The sequence below is a fragment of the Motacilla alba genome, chromosome 4, assembly GCF_015832195.1.
Source record: "Motacilla alba alba isolate MOTALB_02 chromosome 4, Motacilla_alba_V1.0_pri, whole genome shotgun sequence".
In the NCBI taxonomy this organism is placed as follows: Eukaryota; Metazoa; Chordata; class Aves; order Passeriformes; family Motacillidae; genus Motacilla; species Motacilla alba.
In genome coordinates, this window is record NC_052019.1 from 58,495,412 (window position 1) to 58,513,678 (window position 18,267).

General features: G+C 38.2%; 1 protein-coding gene across 4 annotated transcripts in view; it reads right to left on the minus strand.

The window, feature by feature from the left end:
• The window catches only part of LRBA (LPS responsive beige-like anchor protein), a 367,373-nt gene that overhangs the window by 168,408 nt on the left and 180,698 nt on the right, over positions 1-18,267 (minus strand). For all 4 annotated transcript variants that reach the window (XM_038136498.1, XM_038136496.1, XM_038136497.1 and 1 more), the window contains 2 exons: positions 8,672-8,796; positions 1,565-1,711 (listed from right to left, as the gene is read on the minus strand). In XM_038136498.1, coding sequence (XP_037992426.1) covers positions 1,565-1,711; positions 8,672-8,796 — 272 coding nt within the window. The remainder of the gene's footprint in view (positions 1-1,564; positions 1,712-8,671; positions 8,797-18,267) is intronic.

Genomic DNA, 18,267 nt, shown 5'->3' on the forward strand with positions numbered 1-18,267 from the left:
CAGCTTTTCCCTCTATTCCCAACGTACAAATACATTGTGTCTGCAGATGGGCATGAGATAGCTGCGGAACTGCCATGATTTCCCAAAGCTCACCCCCACAAATGGAAGAAATAAGAAGCTATGTGTTCTTTTGCTGTCTCCCTTTGCCCCCTGTACATTAGCATGTAATCCAGAGGAGAAATAACATTTTTTCAATCACTCGCAGACATTCAATTACAGGGCAAGCAGACAGATGCAGAAGCTGGGGCAATCCAGGTCCTGTAGAAGACCCCTGACAATTTCCACTTCATTTCTAACCCACACCACTTTATTAGTAAGGATTACTTCTTAATCCTATTGCCATTGTCAAGATTATATAATTAAACTCCCCTTTCACCTCTATTACAGTATGAATGTATTACTCAAACCAATGAATGAATAATAGAAAGAAACATGGAGAAGGCTTTTGAGAAGGAAGCTCATGGTAGAAAGGGAAAAATAAAAGATTCATATAGCGAAATGCCTTTGCATCATTCTTCCATGACCTGACTTTACTCTTCCTATGCAGGTTTTCTTTTTCCTTATGCTGAATTTTTAACTTTGCTTTTTTGCCTTAAAAAAAAAAAAAAAAGTGGAATGCAGTTCAGGGATAAGCAAAATGCCAACAAATAATCAAATAAATAATCACTTCCAGCATTTTCAGTGAATTATCATATGCATGATCCATATCAATGTAAGAGTGTACTACCAGCTTCTCAGGGAACCAGAATTCTCCAATAAATGATATTTTTTTCTAAATTAAGTGTACATAGAATACCAGATGAGAAGCAGAAGAGCACAGAGAAGTTTGCATTTTCCCTCTAAAACCCATTTTCCTCAAATAGCAATTGAGACACTTTATATAACTTGCAGTCTCTGAACTACTGGTTACTTTGGTTTTACATTTTGAACTGTACAGAAATGGACCCACTCCACTGAGATTGAGACATCAGCAAAGGTTGCATGTGATTATGTAAAATTAATTAAGTCGAATGATTTGAAGTACTATTTCTTCTTCAAGGGGAAAAAAAAAAAGAAATCTAATGAGGCCATGGTCTATGGAGAAAGAACTTCAGTGTGGGAATGTCAAGGGGTTTAAATGAGTTAAATCCATCAAGTGTACAAATCCTTTACGTGCAAGTAAATAACCAGTATGTACAATTTTATAGACTTAGGAAAAAAAATTAAAGGTCTTCAAAGCCTTAAATTACAAGACAGCTTGCCTAATTATACCACTAAGTCTGATGATTTGAGTGGAATGAGGTCAAGAAAACAAAAGAAGCCCTTTTCAAGGTAGAGCTATTTTCTGTAAGGAAGGTTTTCTAGAATAGGTATCCACTGCAGAAGCAAAAAGGCAGAGAAAGAAACCACATAACTCTCCTCAAATAAACCTTCAGTATCTGAGGTGAACAGAAAATAATGACCCAGTTATGGGAAGTGTGTTAATTATCAGTGTGCATCCTAAACCACGATTCACTGCAGAGATGGGGAGATCAGAACTTCAACAGCGAAGAAGCTGAGGAGAAAATGAGATAGGTGACGTTACCTGTCAAGTTCTCCACTTCTCTTTCCTCCATGAATGACATGATATCATCATCACCTTCCAAGAGAATCTCGCTTTCTGAGTTCTGGTTTCCTAAAACTTGACTCTTGATGGACTGCTTTCCTTTGACAAGTATATCCTCATCAGGAGCTGAAATGAGACACAGCGCTGTCAGGTCTCGGTGACATAGGAGTGTAATTTTATTTTTTAAATGTAAGTTCAGGAAGAAAACTGCCTAGGACTAGCTGCGGGAAGTACCTGTCTTAATCCTCTAATGTTAGGACACATCTAGTTTTAATCCTATTAAGCCTGCTCAAAATTATCCAGTGCTATCTGCAGCGTTCAATTCTACTTCAAGTGTTTATGACAGAAGGGAAAAGGATACAGCAGACTCCCTTGTCCTGCAGCCTTCCTTCCTTGGGAAGTTGAGCTGGAGGAGGGTCCCGGCTGCCCGATGTGTCACCCTGACCCTCAAACCCACGCTCCAAGCAAGGACACGGGACCGCCGCCGCGACTCCACCGAGCACGGCCCTAGGAACAGGAGGTGCAGGACGGGGCCGGGAGCGGCGGGACCCGCTCCGGGCAGTGCAACAGGCGGCCCCGGCACCGAGGCTGCTCCCGCCGGGAAAACCCCGAGAGCAGGGACAAGGCGGAGGAGCGCTGGAGCTGCCGCCCCGCAGCCCTCCCGCGGCAAGCCGGGTTCGTGAGGCAGAAAAGCCCCCAGCCCTCCATCCCGGCGAATCTGCCCCGGGATGGCGGCTGGAGGCGGAGAACAGCCTGCACCTGCTTCCAAGGGGCACGACCATCGGGTACCTCGGCCTCCCAAGGGGCATTTCTGGGCTCACACCGGGATTTTCGGGATGGAAGGGATGAGGCCAAGCATGCTTGGAGCCATGTTCCGCCCCGCACACGGTCACCGGGCCGGTAAATTTGTCCCCAACGTGCCCGGGCAGCGACATTCCCGCCCCGCAGGGCCCCGGGAGCGCCGCGGAGCGCGGGAGCGTTCCTATCGCCCCCCGACACTGCCGCCTCGAAATCTGTTTTATTTAAATCACCGGCTCAAAGAGGCAACAGAAAAAGGAAAAAAAAATTAAAAGTACAAAAAAAAAAAAAAAAATGGAAAAGAAAGAGATAATTACTCCCTTACACCTAAATTTTGCTCTGGTAATGCCAAAACACAGCAGCGTATGCGTCCGGTTTGTTTCTTTGGATTTTTTTTTTTAAGTTGAAAATGAAAATACTGTTTCTTAAAAGATACACTGAGAATACCCATGGCACAGCCGTGTTTGAAAAACATTCACCAAACACATCAGGACCAACTAACTTCAACACACTGGTGACTGCTGGCTCTGATTGCTGCCACACTTGATTTGAAGTTCCACGGGCTCCCTCTGAAAATGTGCTAATCTGCAAACATTTACAGAAGGCAGCGACTCCCCTGTGGCAATACATAAAGTCTAAATTGTGTAAGTAAATATATGCATGTAAATTGCAAATAATAAAAACTTTTCAGTTCACCGAAAAAGTAAAAATGAAGTCCACTCACCAGAAAAAAAAAAAAAAAGAAAAAAAGAAAAAAAAAAGCCAAAACTCAAACTATAAAAACCCCATCACAACAACAATAAACACCAAATGACCAAATACTGGTTTTGGTTTAGGCCTTGACCTTACAAAAAAAACCCCAAACAACCACAACAACAAAAAGCAAACACAAACCTCCACCTCAAACCAACCAACCAAAAACAGGAATAAAAGGAAATTTAACTTGCCATACAAAACAAAATGCAATTTATTCATGCTCCTTTTGCCCTAGCAATAGCTGTCATTTGTAAGAAAGCCTTAAAAAATTACTGCAAAGCTTTAACTGCGTTGTACAAACACAAATTTTACTTTCTTGCAAAATATACTCATGTAAATAATGATAACTGGAGATTCTGGAGTTGTTCAATGTGAGTTGAAAAACCTTCTTGTCATGGAAAATATGCAGCGGATATTCAGGAAGGTTTTCCTGTAATTAACTCCCCCTTGAGGATTTTCAGTTAGCAGCAGTAAAATTACCATCAGTGTACTAATACACACCACATGCACTCTTAGTCACTGCCCGACCAGCACTCTCTTGTAGATCAAAAAACGTAAAATAGAACAAAACCACCTCAAGATGAAGTTCAAGATAATTTATTATTTTTTTTCTTTTCCCTTTTGGACTTTTTGTTTTTCTTTTAATGCAGGCAAACCTTATTTGTTGTTTCTAAAACTTAATCTGCACTGCACATACCTGCCATTTTTTGCTTCCTCTACTAGAATCTGTGTTATACTGAAAATGCTGATTTTAAATTAGCACTCTACCAATTCTTATTAAAGATTGAATTCAGAGCCAAGATCAAAGGTTAATAATTTGATACTTAGTACAACTTGTCTAAAATGTTAATATGTCCTTCAGTCTTAAAAAAATAAAATCAGTAGAGCAGCTTCCAAACCAAAGATGACTGGATTACAGAAATATTGTCCTATCTTTTTCACTTACTCAGATTTTAATTATTTCCCCAGCTACTGATATTCCGCTGATTCAAAACCATACATCTTATGTACGTGCCTTTTTCAACAGAAGATTTTAGACCCAGAATTATTTCAGCCATTTGTGTAAACTTTTGTCATCACTTTGCATATGATGTTAGCTACTAATATTTCCAGACATGCATGAAACGTGTGTTAAACACAGCTGAAACACAAGCACAGGATGATGCCTGTCCACACAGACACCTGCTAGTGAAAGGCAATGCTACTGCAAGGCAGTGAGGCATCACACGCTGAACCAGAATCTGCTTTTTCTAGATGTAAATAAAGCAACCCTGCCTTTTCTGTACTGGTGTGCATGAAGCCCTACATCTGCAACCAACAAGCTTACGCTTACATGCGTATCTGCACAGAACAGAACCTATTCCACATGGATTCACCTATTCTTCTGTAGATAAATGCCCTGGTGTAGCTAGGCCATGGTGTAGTTCTCTTTATATATTTACTGGTTAGAGAGATGTATGGTGGAGCATGACATCATGTGACAGACTCCAATCCCACATAAGCACAGAATTATATTACACTGGACTTAATATTTCAGGTCACAAACCCTGCTCTGCCTTCTCTAACCACTCTGCCAGGCCTGCCTATGTTGGTGTGACCAGACCCCCTGGCTCCAGCCCTGCAGCTCTAAGCACAAACTCCCACACACCTTTCCAAGATCAAGATCTCCAGGCATGGCCTATGTATTGCTCTGAACACAACAGTCTGCTAGTGCACTTTTTTTTGTAACTGGTAATTATACCAGGAAAAGCAACTGAAGGAAAAGGTACATTAAAAAAAACCCCCTTACAATGTATCCTTTTTTTCACAAAGGGCTCCCATAAGCTTCCCTCTACTCTCCCTCTACTTTCTCTCTCTACTTCTTTAAAAACATAACAGTGGAAAAAAACCAATCATTTTCAAACCAAGTTTTTTAAATATTATCTTTGTAGCTGAGGCAAAGCAAACTAACCAGTCAACTACAATACTGGAGATGATCACCTGCGGGTCCCTTGCAGCCACAAAGCCCTGAACTCCACCTATTGTCTCGATGGAAATGCTGCAGACTGTTTTAATCCCCTATCCCCAAATTTTTTAACAATCAATTAAAAACCCCAATAAATCACTTGTTAAAAACCTTGATAAAGTATTCTCCAGCTGCTAAAGATTTCCTCATAAATATTGCATTTGGGGGACAATTTCAAAATAGCAACAGGTTTACTCTTTTTTTTTTTTCTCCATATTTATACGATTTTGGTTCCATTTCTATATAGTAAGGTGACAGGAAGAATAGAGAAGAGTTAACTCCTTCCATCCCAAACTTATTACCACAGCACCTTCACCTTTCTTTCCTTTCCCCACAATACACCATTAGACTGACTTTTATAAATAGCCACTTTGGAATGATCCTTTTTTTTTTCCCTTTTCCCCTTGAAAAATTACCTAAAGCCGTTTTTTCCCAAGCAAGTTAATGTGAACTTGGGAATGGCAATTAAATTGTCAGAATTAAAAAATTTGTTTTTAACTAGAAGGTAGCCAGAAGTATAGTCATGGGGCTGGTATTGATTGTCTGAACAGAGAACATTAGTCTTCAGGTATTTATTCTGCCACCTCTGCACCAGAGGTTCTCCTTCAAATCAAATCAATCCTTGGAAAAGATTGGTTCTTGCTCCTAAGACACATAACTAGGCTGCAACAGAGCTGTTTGTTGTTGTCCTCTCTAGGTTTTACTGAACAATATCTAAGCTTCCAATTGTTTCTGAATCATTTTCACAGTTGCAAATTGTGATGATTCCTACACTGTGAGTTCTCTGGGGTGGAGAATACATCTAGTTGTATTGGTAAGACACCAAGCAGTTGATAATGTGTACCTTCTAATGGAAGTGAGCTGAAATCCATGTTATCAAGCATGGTTACTGCTTGTACTGTTCCATTATTTATGCGTTATTTTCCCCTGCCTCCCCTTTGGCAAAATCCCTTATGTCCAATTTCAGGTTTAGGTCCATGATGTTTTGAAAAAACTTAAATAGGCAGTAGGGAACCTTTTATACATTATCTAAAAATGCTTTTGCTTCAGAGACATGCAAAATTAAATGAAATGGAATAATTAATGAAAAATTATTGATATGAAATCATAACATACTGGAGCAAATACTCTGCAAATACTAGGGATATCTACATCATTAAAGTCTGGTTCCAAAAAAATCTGAGAACAATTGGAATTTCTGATATGAAATTAATATTAGAAGTTTATAAACACAATTCAGAAAGAAATTGATCAAATAGCCACTCCAGTTGATCTTTTTGATAACTGTACCTTTTAAAACTCAGGAAAGAAATACCCAAATAAACTAAAAACAACACACCAAGAAAGCCAAATCCAAAATGAAGCAGTAAAAATCCCAACTTTGCACTCCTATACATTGTATATAGTTTCCAGCTGAACTTGAATTTGTACTTTGGTCATAGATTTTACACCTTGCCAGTGGAAGTCCTTGGAAAAAGAAAGTTGTATGTGTACACACACTCAGGCAGATATCAGCTATCTATAATTTCGGAAATCACATTAAATAATGACTTAGGGTAAACTAAAATATTCACTGAATAGATAAAAAAACCAGAAGGACTACAGATATCAAAGGCAGTATGAAAATTCAGAATAAAACAACATCAGGAAATTAAACAAAATAGAAGATCATTAAGGATGTCAAAATCTGAATAGAAAGGCAGATAGAAAATAATTATGTCTATTTAAATCACCAGAGTTAGATACTAGCTATGCTTATTAGCTACTTCTGAAATAGGGCTACTCATTACTTATTCATTCTTCCTTTGTATTGAAAAAAATTGTTGTCCTGTCAATTACAAACTGATTATAAACCACAGCCCTTGAAATATAGCACGGATTAGTGAAAATATCACATTAGTATGAAATATGAATAATTGCATTACTGTGTCTTTACTTGTGGAAGAATTAGTCACGCAGATTTAAATGGTTGCTTTAAGTATTTTTCAGTAAAAAATAAAGACATTTTTTAAATTTTGATAAACAGCATAAGGATTAAATATGAAAATACAACTGGAATACATCAAACTTTGACAAGATCTATTTAATTTAAAGTACACAAAATATTAAAAGGGGGGGATGTTGTTGTTCGTCCATGGAGTTTTAAACAGATAAAACCTAATGCCCTACAGTCCATGGTATAGGAACAACACATCATATTAAGAACAACAATCCCCAGAGCAAAAAGTGAATTAATTAATTCTACATCTTGTTCTTCTTTCTATAGTCAAAGATCTAGGGCTCTACAAAAATCGCTTTCAGATCACTTTATTGACTATTCTCTGTATGATCATTTATTTCAGAGGACTGATGTCACATTTGGCATTATATCAGCTGACATATTGTAGACATTTTCTCCCAGAAATGGCTGTTTAAGGCTGAGTGCAAGAGGTTAAGATGCCTGATGGAAACCAACTTTATGACAGTGATGTTCTTCTACATTCATACAACACTCTTAACAATCTAAAATTTGCATAAATTGCATCCCCCCACACAATTTGTGTGGGCATATGTATGCATGTATGTATTCTGTAATTCACAAGCTAAGAAAAAAAAAAACCAAAAAAACTAAATTTAAATTATTTGCTCCGTGACTTGTGCCTTCAAGGTGAAGGATACTCAGCTTCAATTATAAGCAAATTATTTTTAAGTACAAGACTTTTCTACCTTATCAGTGTACCCTCATTAGATAGCAAAGACATAAAATTTTGTACTAAGCCCTAAAGTTCACTGGCTTTGGGTGTGGTTTTGTTTGCTTGTTTCTATTTCGATTTACTATAGAATTCTCAAGCTGCCTATAGTATTATTTTGGTAAATACATTCCCCTCTAGATTGGATGTAGCATCTTACATCGGACTGATCCCAGGTTATGAAATGAGGAGTAACAACTATAAAAAAAAAAGTAATCCCCTTTTTTTAAAATCACCAGGTAGACATTATTATTACAATTTTGCTGCTTTAGCAATACTTTGCACGTCAGCATTTGCTACTCTTTATTCCATATCAAATTCTTGCAGAAAAGCTCGAGGACTTAAGCAAAGGTACAGTTTAGCTTGTAGAAGTACTGTTTCTCTTTTAACATATCTGTAACAATAAGCAGATACGTGCTAATTGAAATAATTGGTGTGGATTTTGAACAGGAAAATTCTTCTGAAGTTACTAAAGTATAAGCAGGTAATTTACACAGAAGTCTGTCCAGGGATTAATGGCAAAATCCTTCTGCCTAGCGAGGACTGTAATTGTTGTATGCAAGGTATGCACCACCCAGCCCAGCTGAGATGGGAAGAGGGAGCTCAGCAAACACCAGTGCTGCTGCTGTGAAGGAACGGCCAGGTTATCTCTGCACGGAAAACACATTGCCCAAAACGTAATGCCAAAAGCCTTTGTTTTGGGACCATTTGCTAGCATCTGACAAGGATGAAGGTCCAGCCTCTCCCACCATGTACTGTAACCTGCTGCTGGTGGCAGGAGGCAGATTTTGCACTGACCATGCTCTCCGGCTGCCCTGAGTGTCGCTTCAGGATGTGTCGATCCAAGGGGGTTACGCACAAATCGTCGCCGGCGCCGCAAGTCATCTTCCCAGTAGTCGAGGCGCCAGAACTCACGAGGACGACTACAATGAAACAGAGGAGCCACATATGTTAGCAATTATCAACCAGCATGGTAGCGCTGAATTTCTGCATAAAGCTCTCCTTGTTTGCGCTGCTTTCGCCTTTTTTTTCCCTAACCTCCCCCCCTTTCTGCAATCTTTTACTTAGGTATGTCCTTGAAAATAACAATATCACCTTCCAGTCTAAGGAACTCCTTTCCCTTTTTTCTTGGAAGGTGAAATGAGCACTAAATACATCATTTTGAAATGAATTGCTGACAGTGTGATCAGTTTCCCCACACTCTAGTGGCATGTGCTCCGATTTCAGCCTCATTTCAGCCTCAGCAGGGCACCTTTCTCAGTGACTGCATTTATAAACCAGAATAGGGAAAAGGCTATTATAAATATGGTATAGCATTACCTATATTAATCAAAGTCTGTCCCCCTTCATTTTTCTTCCTAATTTGTGCCTTTTTGCACAAGGTCAGTAAATCATGCCATGAATTCTTGGTCCAGAAAGTGTTAACTTTAATGAATACCTCAGTTACATGGTTATGTATGTGATAATAAAATATTACTCTGTTTAGATGTGCAGGAATTTAATTAAAATAATCTCTTAAAATATTCATTACATTTAGCCCCTGAGGCTTAGAACAACATGAGAAAATGCATTTCTTTTCCATTTACTGTTTTTAAATAAACCATTCCAGGAGAGTGAAACAGCAATCTATTTTTGAGCAAATCAGATTGCATTTCTGGTTTATGTAGTTGTGTTTTTACATTTAATTAAAAACTACATGTTATGATGTGTAATAGTTGCTACATAGAAAGCAAACTTTTAAAAATTACATTCGGAAAAGGTTATATAAAATTCATTATTTTCCATTTTATGATCCAAATATATGTAGATCTTTTTAATATGGTCATATATAAGTGCCAGTTACTATCTGTTTAGATGATCATGAATGAATGCCACTGCAAAACTATATTTTAGCCCAGAGAATGTACAGAAAACACCAATTTCAGGTATGGCAAGTAAACAAACAGAAAATACCTGAGGCCACGATAGAATAGCAGCAATACCCTGAAAATGTGTACGTTCAGACTAAAAACCACTTGGACTTGGTTTACAGAGCCAGTATTAAAACAATAGATGAAAATGCAGATATATATATTCCATTTCTGATCCAGGAGCTAATAGAAAGTATACCTGTCAACACTGACAAATGAGTAGGCACAACTAATTTACAGATCACAATGTTAAAAACACTTGCTATCTATTTGTAGTTCTGAGGTTTAAAGGCAGAAATTAGTTTTATTTAGGGTAAATCAAGGTTTCAAACAAATATAGTAAAAAAAGCCAGAATGATTTGTATAACAGTACTCTCAAACATGATTTGTAGATATTAAAAATTCTGACTGAAAACAATTTTATCAAAATGAAGGTTGTCTTTGCAGTCTTCACTAAAATTCTATGCCTATTTCTAACACCAAAGAAAAGGCAGTGCGCTAGTCCTAATCTTCCTAATTGCTTAATTTCAGAAAAAAACCTGAAGTATTGGAATCAAATTCCCCAGTATCTTATTTTCGCACTTGTCTGTATTACAGTCACGGTAAAATTGGGCTGCTCTGATTATAAGACCCAATGATTTTGGAATAATTAACCAAAGAAAAACTACAATATACAGGAAGATATGGGTTTATTCAAAGGTCGATTAATAACTTAAAATTCTCCATTAGTGATTTTAGAAAAAAAGCAGAACACAGCTGGCTATGTGCATGCCTTTGATAGTCGTAGAGCATGGATAGGCACTTCATCATTCTGCCTTCCTACATTTATCTGTTAAAATTATTATCAAATATCAGCCAGGATGCAGTCGTGAATCACAGCCTGCTCCTCGTCTTCAGGGGAATGATACAATGAGGGTCTATTCATCAGGGTGGCAATCGGCACGAGTAATTAGTTCCCTGCACTGGGATCTCCTACAAAGCTTATTTCAGTCGGCACCACAAATATATGACAATGAAAAGCTAATGGAAGCTGCTAAAATTTGTTAACCTCTTCTGCCATCAATCCTTCTGGTGTTCTGGGCTACAGTATTATGCAAAGATGGTAAATTATTAATTTGTCATTCATCTACCTCGCCACAGTTTTGATAGAATTAAGTGATGCCATTCTTCTGGATAACAATTACAATTATAGCACATTACAAAACTATGCTAAAATTATTAGGAAAATAGGTAACAATGATCAGGCATGAAATATTATCCTGAAACATAATATATCTTTAGTCCCTTGCTTTTATTTTCAGTTCTGCATACGAAATTTGCATAGGATTCTATCTCCTTCAGTGGGGCACTGATTGTCCACACACAACTAAGTAACCACTATTAGACTGTGTATTTCAGTATTTGTAAGTATTTGTAACCATTGCATTAAGAGGTGGAAAAAAATTACCTACTCTTCACACACAGAAAAACATCCAACAAAACCCTGCAAAGCCAAAAATAAACACCTGTGTTGACTGATTGTTACAAGTGAGCCATTTTTGAGAGCAGCTACTGGGAAAAATGCATTTTTGAACCATTATAAACCAGCTGATATTAGAACCAATATAAACCAGTACACCACCACACAGCTACTCCAGCACACTGCCTTACTAGTAATAGCAATTAAGCACTGCAGTCCCATCCTCAAAAGGCAATGCTGTACCATGCAACCAGGTACCTCTGCAACCAGGGGGAGAAAGACAGAAATACTGCTCTGATTTGGGCAGAACTGACTGCTGGCAGACTAAAGGACTGTGAAGCAAAGGGCCAAGGAGGCAGATTTAAGGGAAACTACAGGGGACGTTTGACAACAGGAGTTCCTGGCCCTGCAGTAAAGGCTGCCATATGGACAAAAGGTGCTATGTGGACTGGATCGATGAGTGTAACTACTCAATTAGTCTAAATGCAAGAGCAACATCACTCAGGAGATCAGGGATTTATGAATTATAAATCATATGATTTGCATGGATTTGTCAGGGCACCCTCCAACATGATACACAGTAATTAGTGGTTCCTTAGTAACAATATTGACTGAATCGAAACAAAGCTTTTATATTAAGTGTTTCACGCAAATTGCATAACCATTATATTGCTTTATTTTTCCAAGTTTCCCAAATTACCAGGCTATGTACTCAAAATTGAGAGAAAACCTTCCTCTCATTCCCACGCACCTAACTTCATTGTTAAAATTGTACAGAGACGAGATAAAATTTAAAATGACCAATATAACCTGTTACCTCAGGATTTTGTGTCATGAAAAAAAAAAGTCACTTCACTGTGGGCAATGGGGAAAAGTCGAAGTGCTCATTTATCTCCACTATCAGAACGAGAAACCTGTACTTCCTACCAGTTTCAAAGATTAGGACAATTGGAAACAAAACATACCAACTGCTGTACTAGTTTTATTATAGTGTCATAGCAAAGGTATTTTAGGCATGGAAACTACCTATTAGTCCTCATACCTTTATAGATTTAAATTGAATATGAGCCACACCAGACAACAATGACAGGATAATGCAATCGCTGAAGAATTACTTCTTGCAATGTCTCACCCCACTGTGTATTTCTAAATACTCTGCCATCCCAGAAATAAATAGTCAACACACCAGTGTGGGTTGTAAAGGGACTGCGTGAGGTAGGAAAGAGGAAAGAAAATGCAAACCTACAAAAGCAACATTTTGAGAGATCTTAGGGCTGTACTCAAGCTATCAGTTAAGTGAGAATGGATTTCAGCACACCACAGAAGCCCCCATTCAGATCCTTAGATGAGTGAAGCAGCAAATAAACAAATACAGAAGAGAAAAGAGAAACACAGAAAGGCAAAAGAGCACAGTGTTGCAGAAATCTTCAGAGACAGAGGATGGCTAGAGCTCTAAAAGACCTCTTCCATCTAGAAGGCTTTTTAACCTTAAAGGCAAGAAAATCCACTTCCACAAAAGGCAATCACAACAAATTTAAAAACAGAGAAGCCTATGTGAAGATTACAAGATAAATTTCAAGATTACACACTCCTTGCCAGAACTCTAACTGTAGCGTTAAGCAGGTGAGTCAATCTCCAAACCTAATCAATCCTTGATTAGGTCTCTTCACTAAGACCATCAGCAAGGCAATCAATCAGTGATGACAATTCCTAAGGTGTAGATGCTCAAACACAAAGACTTTGGCTAAATTAGTTTCATAGACAGCCAAAAACAGAGTGGCAACACCACTCATGCATCAGGAGCAACAGTACAGATCTGAAAGGAAATCTAAAAGAAGGCAGCTCCATGATTTCTCCATCACCAACTACATGTCTACTCCATCTTCTGGTTATAATTTATTACACACTTCGGTTGCAATGGCTCATCAAATGCAGAATATCAGGTGCTCCTTCTAAATTACACAAAAAAGCAATCAAAGAACACAAATAGTGGTGCTCAATTTTAAAGGAAAAATAAGCCAGATTATTTTAACACTGTTCTTGGTCTACAACAAGCTATCTTTTGCTTCCACGTAAAATGTTTCAAGAACTCAAACCAGATATCTTCTGCAATAGACACAACCATTTTTCTCAAAAAAGCCAAAAAACAAAACCATATCTATGAAAACCCCAAAAATAAGCATCTGCATTTAAATCACAGAATCACAGAACTTTGGGTTTGGGTTGGAAGGGACTCTAAGGATCATCCAGTTCCAAACTCCCTGCTGTGAGGAGGGACACCTTCCACTATAGATCAGGTTGCTCAGGGCCCCATCCAACCTGGCTTCGACCTTCCTGGGATGGGGCATCCACAACTTCTCTGGGCAACCTGTACCAGTGCATCACCACCCTCACAGTGAAGAATTTCCTGTCAATGTCTAATCTATACCTGCCCTCTAAATGTGAAGCCATCTACCCTTGTCCTGTCACTCCATGCTCTTGTAGAAAGTCCCCCTTCATCTTTGTTGTAGTCTCTTTAGGCACTGGAATGTGCTGTAAGGTCTCCCTGGAGCCTTCTCCTCTCCAGGCTGAACAGCTCCAACTCTCTCAGCCTTTCCTCATAAGAGAGGTGCTCCAGCCCACTGATCATCTTCTTGGCACTCTGGACTCACTCCAGCCAGGTCCATGTTAAGGAGCCCAGAGCTGGATGCAGCACTGAAGGGGGGCTCACCAGAGCAGAGCGGCAGAATCCCCTCCCTCCCTGGCTGCCCACGGTGCTTAGGATGCAGCCCAGGACACGTTTGAGTACACATTGACGGGTCACATTCAGCCTCTTATCCACCAGCACCTCCAAGTCCTTCTGGGCAGGGCTACCCTCAATCTGTTAATCTCTCAGCATTGATTTGGTTGTCAATCTGAAGATAAAAGTGCTGAAGTTCTGGAAAATAGTGCAAAACCTTTGGTGGAGTACCTCCAGCAGACTGCAGGGCATCTTGTAATGTAAGAGGCTGCCTGATCTTGCAAACTGAAATCCATTGCATTTCCATGGCATTCAGCTGGATGTCCAGAATATTAACTAAAATCTCTCAAATTTTGTATGTAATAGTAAAATGCAAGATATATTCCACTAACTGACTCGATAAAAGGTAATTTCAGAAAACAAGTGAAACATTTTCTGAAGCAATTCAATACTCTTCTAATGAGCTTTCACAAACTGTGAAAAATCTTTTCTTTTTTGATCTAAAAAACCAAGTTACACCAGACCACAAAATGAGCATACTACTAATCACATGTCAATAAACAATTATTTAAAAAATAGATAAATCACTGACCTGTATATATAGATATATATGTAGATATATTACTGACCTGTAACATAATAAAAAATACTTAACACACTTTGGAATATAAAACATTGACCTTGACAATGGCAAAGCAAATGTTGATGATGTAAACAGGTAAGTTCTCAGCAGCACTACTAAGTTTCACATTTCACACAGAGATCCCAAGCACAACTGTCTGCCACATGGCAAATCAGAGTACTGATGCAGTAGGGAAAATTACTTTTTCCATAAATCAGGTTCCTGATCTGATTCCCACTTTGCCCCTACTACCAAAGCAAACAGGAGAAGATTCGATTAGCATTAAAAGCCAAAGTTGCAGCTAAAACATTACTCAGCCAGCTACGTTCTGTGTGTATTTCACAGCACTTCACTGATGATGTATCTACTTCAGGACATTAAAGATTAATTAAATCCTGACAAGTCCATTGAGATCTTTGAAAATGCTGCCTACATTACCTATACTTTCTCCAATAGCACAACCAGTTGCAGTTCAACTCTCTCTCCCTCTCTCAGCTGCATTCACACATTTGTGTGGCCACTCTAAACCAAATCACAGTAACCAGCTGGGATTATTAGATTTCATTGCTTTTATTCCGTTTTATATCAGTGACCTGTTCACTCTGCAGCCTCACCAACAACTATGTGACTAAAAATAAGGGTAAGATATGTGCAGGTGAGAGAAAGGAAGGAAAGGATGAGGAAGAATATAAAAAATATATATCATGTAATCATACTCTAATATTAACAGTGTGTGCCTTTTCATGTTATCTTCATTTGCCCCAAACACGGACATTCATATTCCATAGTTCCAGGATACAGACTTCCACAAATGGAAAAAACTGGGAATTCTTATGAAAAAAACCTCATGTGCAGGCAGGCTCTTAATCTCTGCCACAGTTACTGCTGCAGAAACAGGAACTGGTCATAACAAAGGCCCAAGGCCACTGAGTACAGCTTCTTTGGCATAATATCAATTAGGAGAAACACTAATGTAATCCATTAAATCAGTATAGTCTATTTACTCCTAATTCTCCTCCAAGAAAACATTTGGCTCTGTCTGTAAAGGATTTGAATTTTTTTTTTTCCTAAAAGGACCTTTGCCTTTATCTGTGCTTCAGTTTTATCAAAAGGTGCATGTGGAGTATTTCCTGGGTTTGCTGAAGAGTGAGCAGAGTTGTTCTCCTTTGAGTCTTTCAGAAGAAAGATATGTGAAAAGCTTCTCTTGATGAGAGATGTGAAAAGCAGGCTATGAACTTCAGGCACAACATGTGCATGGACTTAGCACAGTACTCCAAGGACTCAGCACAGTTGTAGGGGACCTTTGTACAGTTTAAACCTCAGGCACTTCCACTGTAGAGGAGAAGAAGGGAACATCAGCAAGGGAAGCCTGTCTTAACATATGTTTCATATGTTAAGATACATAAACATATAAATATAAACATATGTTTATATTTCCCCGTATAAACACAACAGTACAAACAGCACAGATCTGTAATTCCTAAATTTTGCATTTTAAAAACTAGTAGAAATGCTGTTAGTATGCTTCTATACAGTAAATAGGAGATTATCTCCTTTTCTCAGCCATTAGGCACCTCAGCTACAACTCCTTGCCCAGGACTCCTGATTTCTGCATTTTCATGGAATCATACCAAAAATCCATTCCCACCTAACTAGCATGCAAACAAAACCAGAAGAACAATGCCACTTTCAGATATCACAGAGACTCTTTTCTACACTGACAAGCTTTGAATTCATCATTTAAAAAGCAATCCAGAAAAAATGTCAACTATGAATGTTTCAGTCCCCCTTTATGCATTATAAAGCACCATGTCAGGGAAGACAAGCCCACCTTTAAGGTGTTGCTGTCCTAGATCATGGTGCTATTAACCTCCAGTTTAAAAACAGTTCTGTTTATGTATGAGTTTATGTAGGCTCTTCTTTGATCTTTATTAACCCCTTGGTAGCTAACCACAGCCCCGGCTTTTTGGAGCATTCTTTGAAGTGCTGGCATTCCAGTGCACATTGATACTTCAAAGAGGGCTCACTTAAGTACGTGGTACAGTTCTAATCATGTATTCTGCAATCACTATCTTATCTTAGGCTGATCTTATAATGATCAGTCTAAAATAAAGCTGCACTTCCAAAGATGACACCATGAGACACAGTTCACTCCATGTTGCATTTCTATCAAGATTAATTATAAATTAAATGAAATGAAAACGACTCCACTTTACTACCAGAAGTTAACATGAAAACTTTCTTTTAGCTTGCAGCAAAATTAATTCAGACATTATTCAGACATGGAAGAATGAACATGCAGCAAATTTGCAGCAGGATGCTTTGGCTTAGTTGCTCATAAATCTTTGCAAATCTCACACATCCTACTCCCGACTGCAGTCAACATTTGTTTTGCAAAGTAACCACAGCTCATACAGACCCCGTATACTGCTATGAATATTGAAAATAACAGTAATTCCCACAATATTCAAAAAATAGGTACATTACATCTTGCTGGAGGCTTTTTGCCTGATAATGCAGAATTTTAGTCTGCAGTACTTGTTACCCCTCCCTTGCCAAAATGAGCAATGGATTATGAGAATATGTTGAAGGATACAATATGACAAAGGAGCCAGCTCAATCTTAATCTCCTTGCCATTCCTGTTGGTTCTGATGCTTTCATTTTAAGCTCATGCATAAGAAGTTCCTATTTATTTACCCACTAATTACAGCAACAGCAGGTTTTCTGTGAGGAATATTTAATTGAAAAATTGAAATATTATGGTTAAGATTAATTCTCTCCAGTAGCTGGGATTTGACATCATCATCTTTCAGTGTTTGTGGATATAATATAGATCAACTTTTGACCAAAACAAGAAAATCTAGTCAGTTCTGTGATTTTTCTTTGTACATTGTTCTGACCCCAGAAGTATTAAACACAGAAATTACAGTAAAGCTTTTCCCAAAACTCTTGGATTTGACCTGCCGCAAACATTTCATCTCTTCTAGAAGAAACAGGATAAAATCACACTCCCATATATCTAAACTTTAAGAGCTCTGGCTAACCTGTATTTTTTTTATAGCTCTCTTAACAGCTGGATACTTTTCTTGCTTCCATAAAAATGTAATAGTGCACTCCTCTGATTCAATAAATACATTTTTGCTCTATGTTCTTTCACAGGAAGTTAATTTTTTTTCTCTTTTGTATATATTTTTTCTGAGTCCTCTGCCAGAAAGGTCTCAAGTAACTGGGTGGTTTTATTTGATTTTTGAGGGGGTTTTTTTTTGTTGTTTTTTCTTTTTTGTTTTGTTTCTTTGGTTTTTTGGGTTTTTTTGCTTTTGGTTGTTTGGTTTGGTTTTGTTTGAGTTTTTTTTGAAGTTAAAATTACTATCTATTAACCAAATTAACTCAGCAATTCAACAACCACCACAGAGAGGAACAACAAAGATGACTGAGAGATTTAGGTACAACTTTTTTTTTTAAACATAGAATAATAGAGAGAAGACAAACTTCCCTGAGGTGTCTAAATACCTAAATATTAAAAAACACATTAATTTTATCTTTTTACTATGCACAGAATTTGAGAGCATCTGGGGACACAAGGAAACTCCCCCTTCAACCTCTTGCTTAATCATAAATGAATTTGAACATCCTTGAACCTCTGCTTGAAATTATGTAAGGGGGAGCAGGCAAAACTCTAAGGT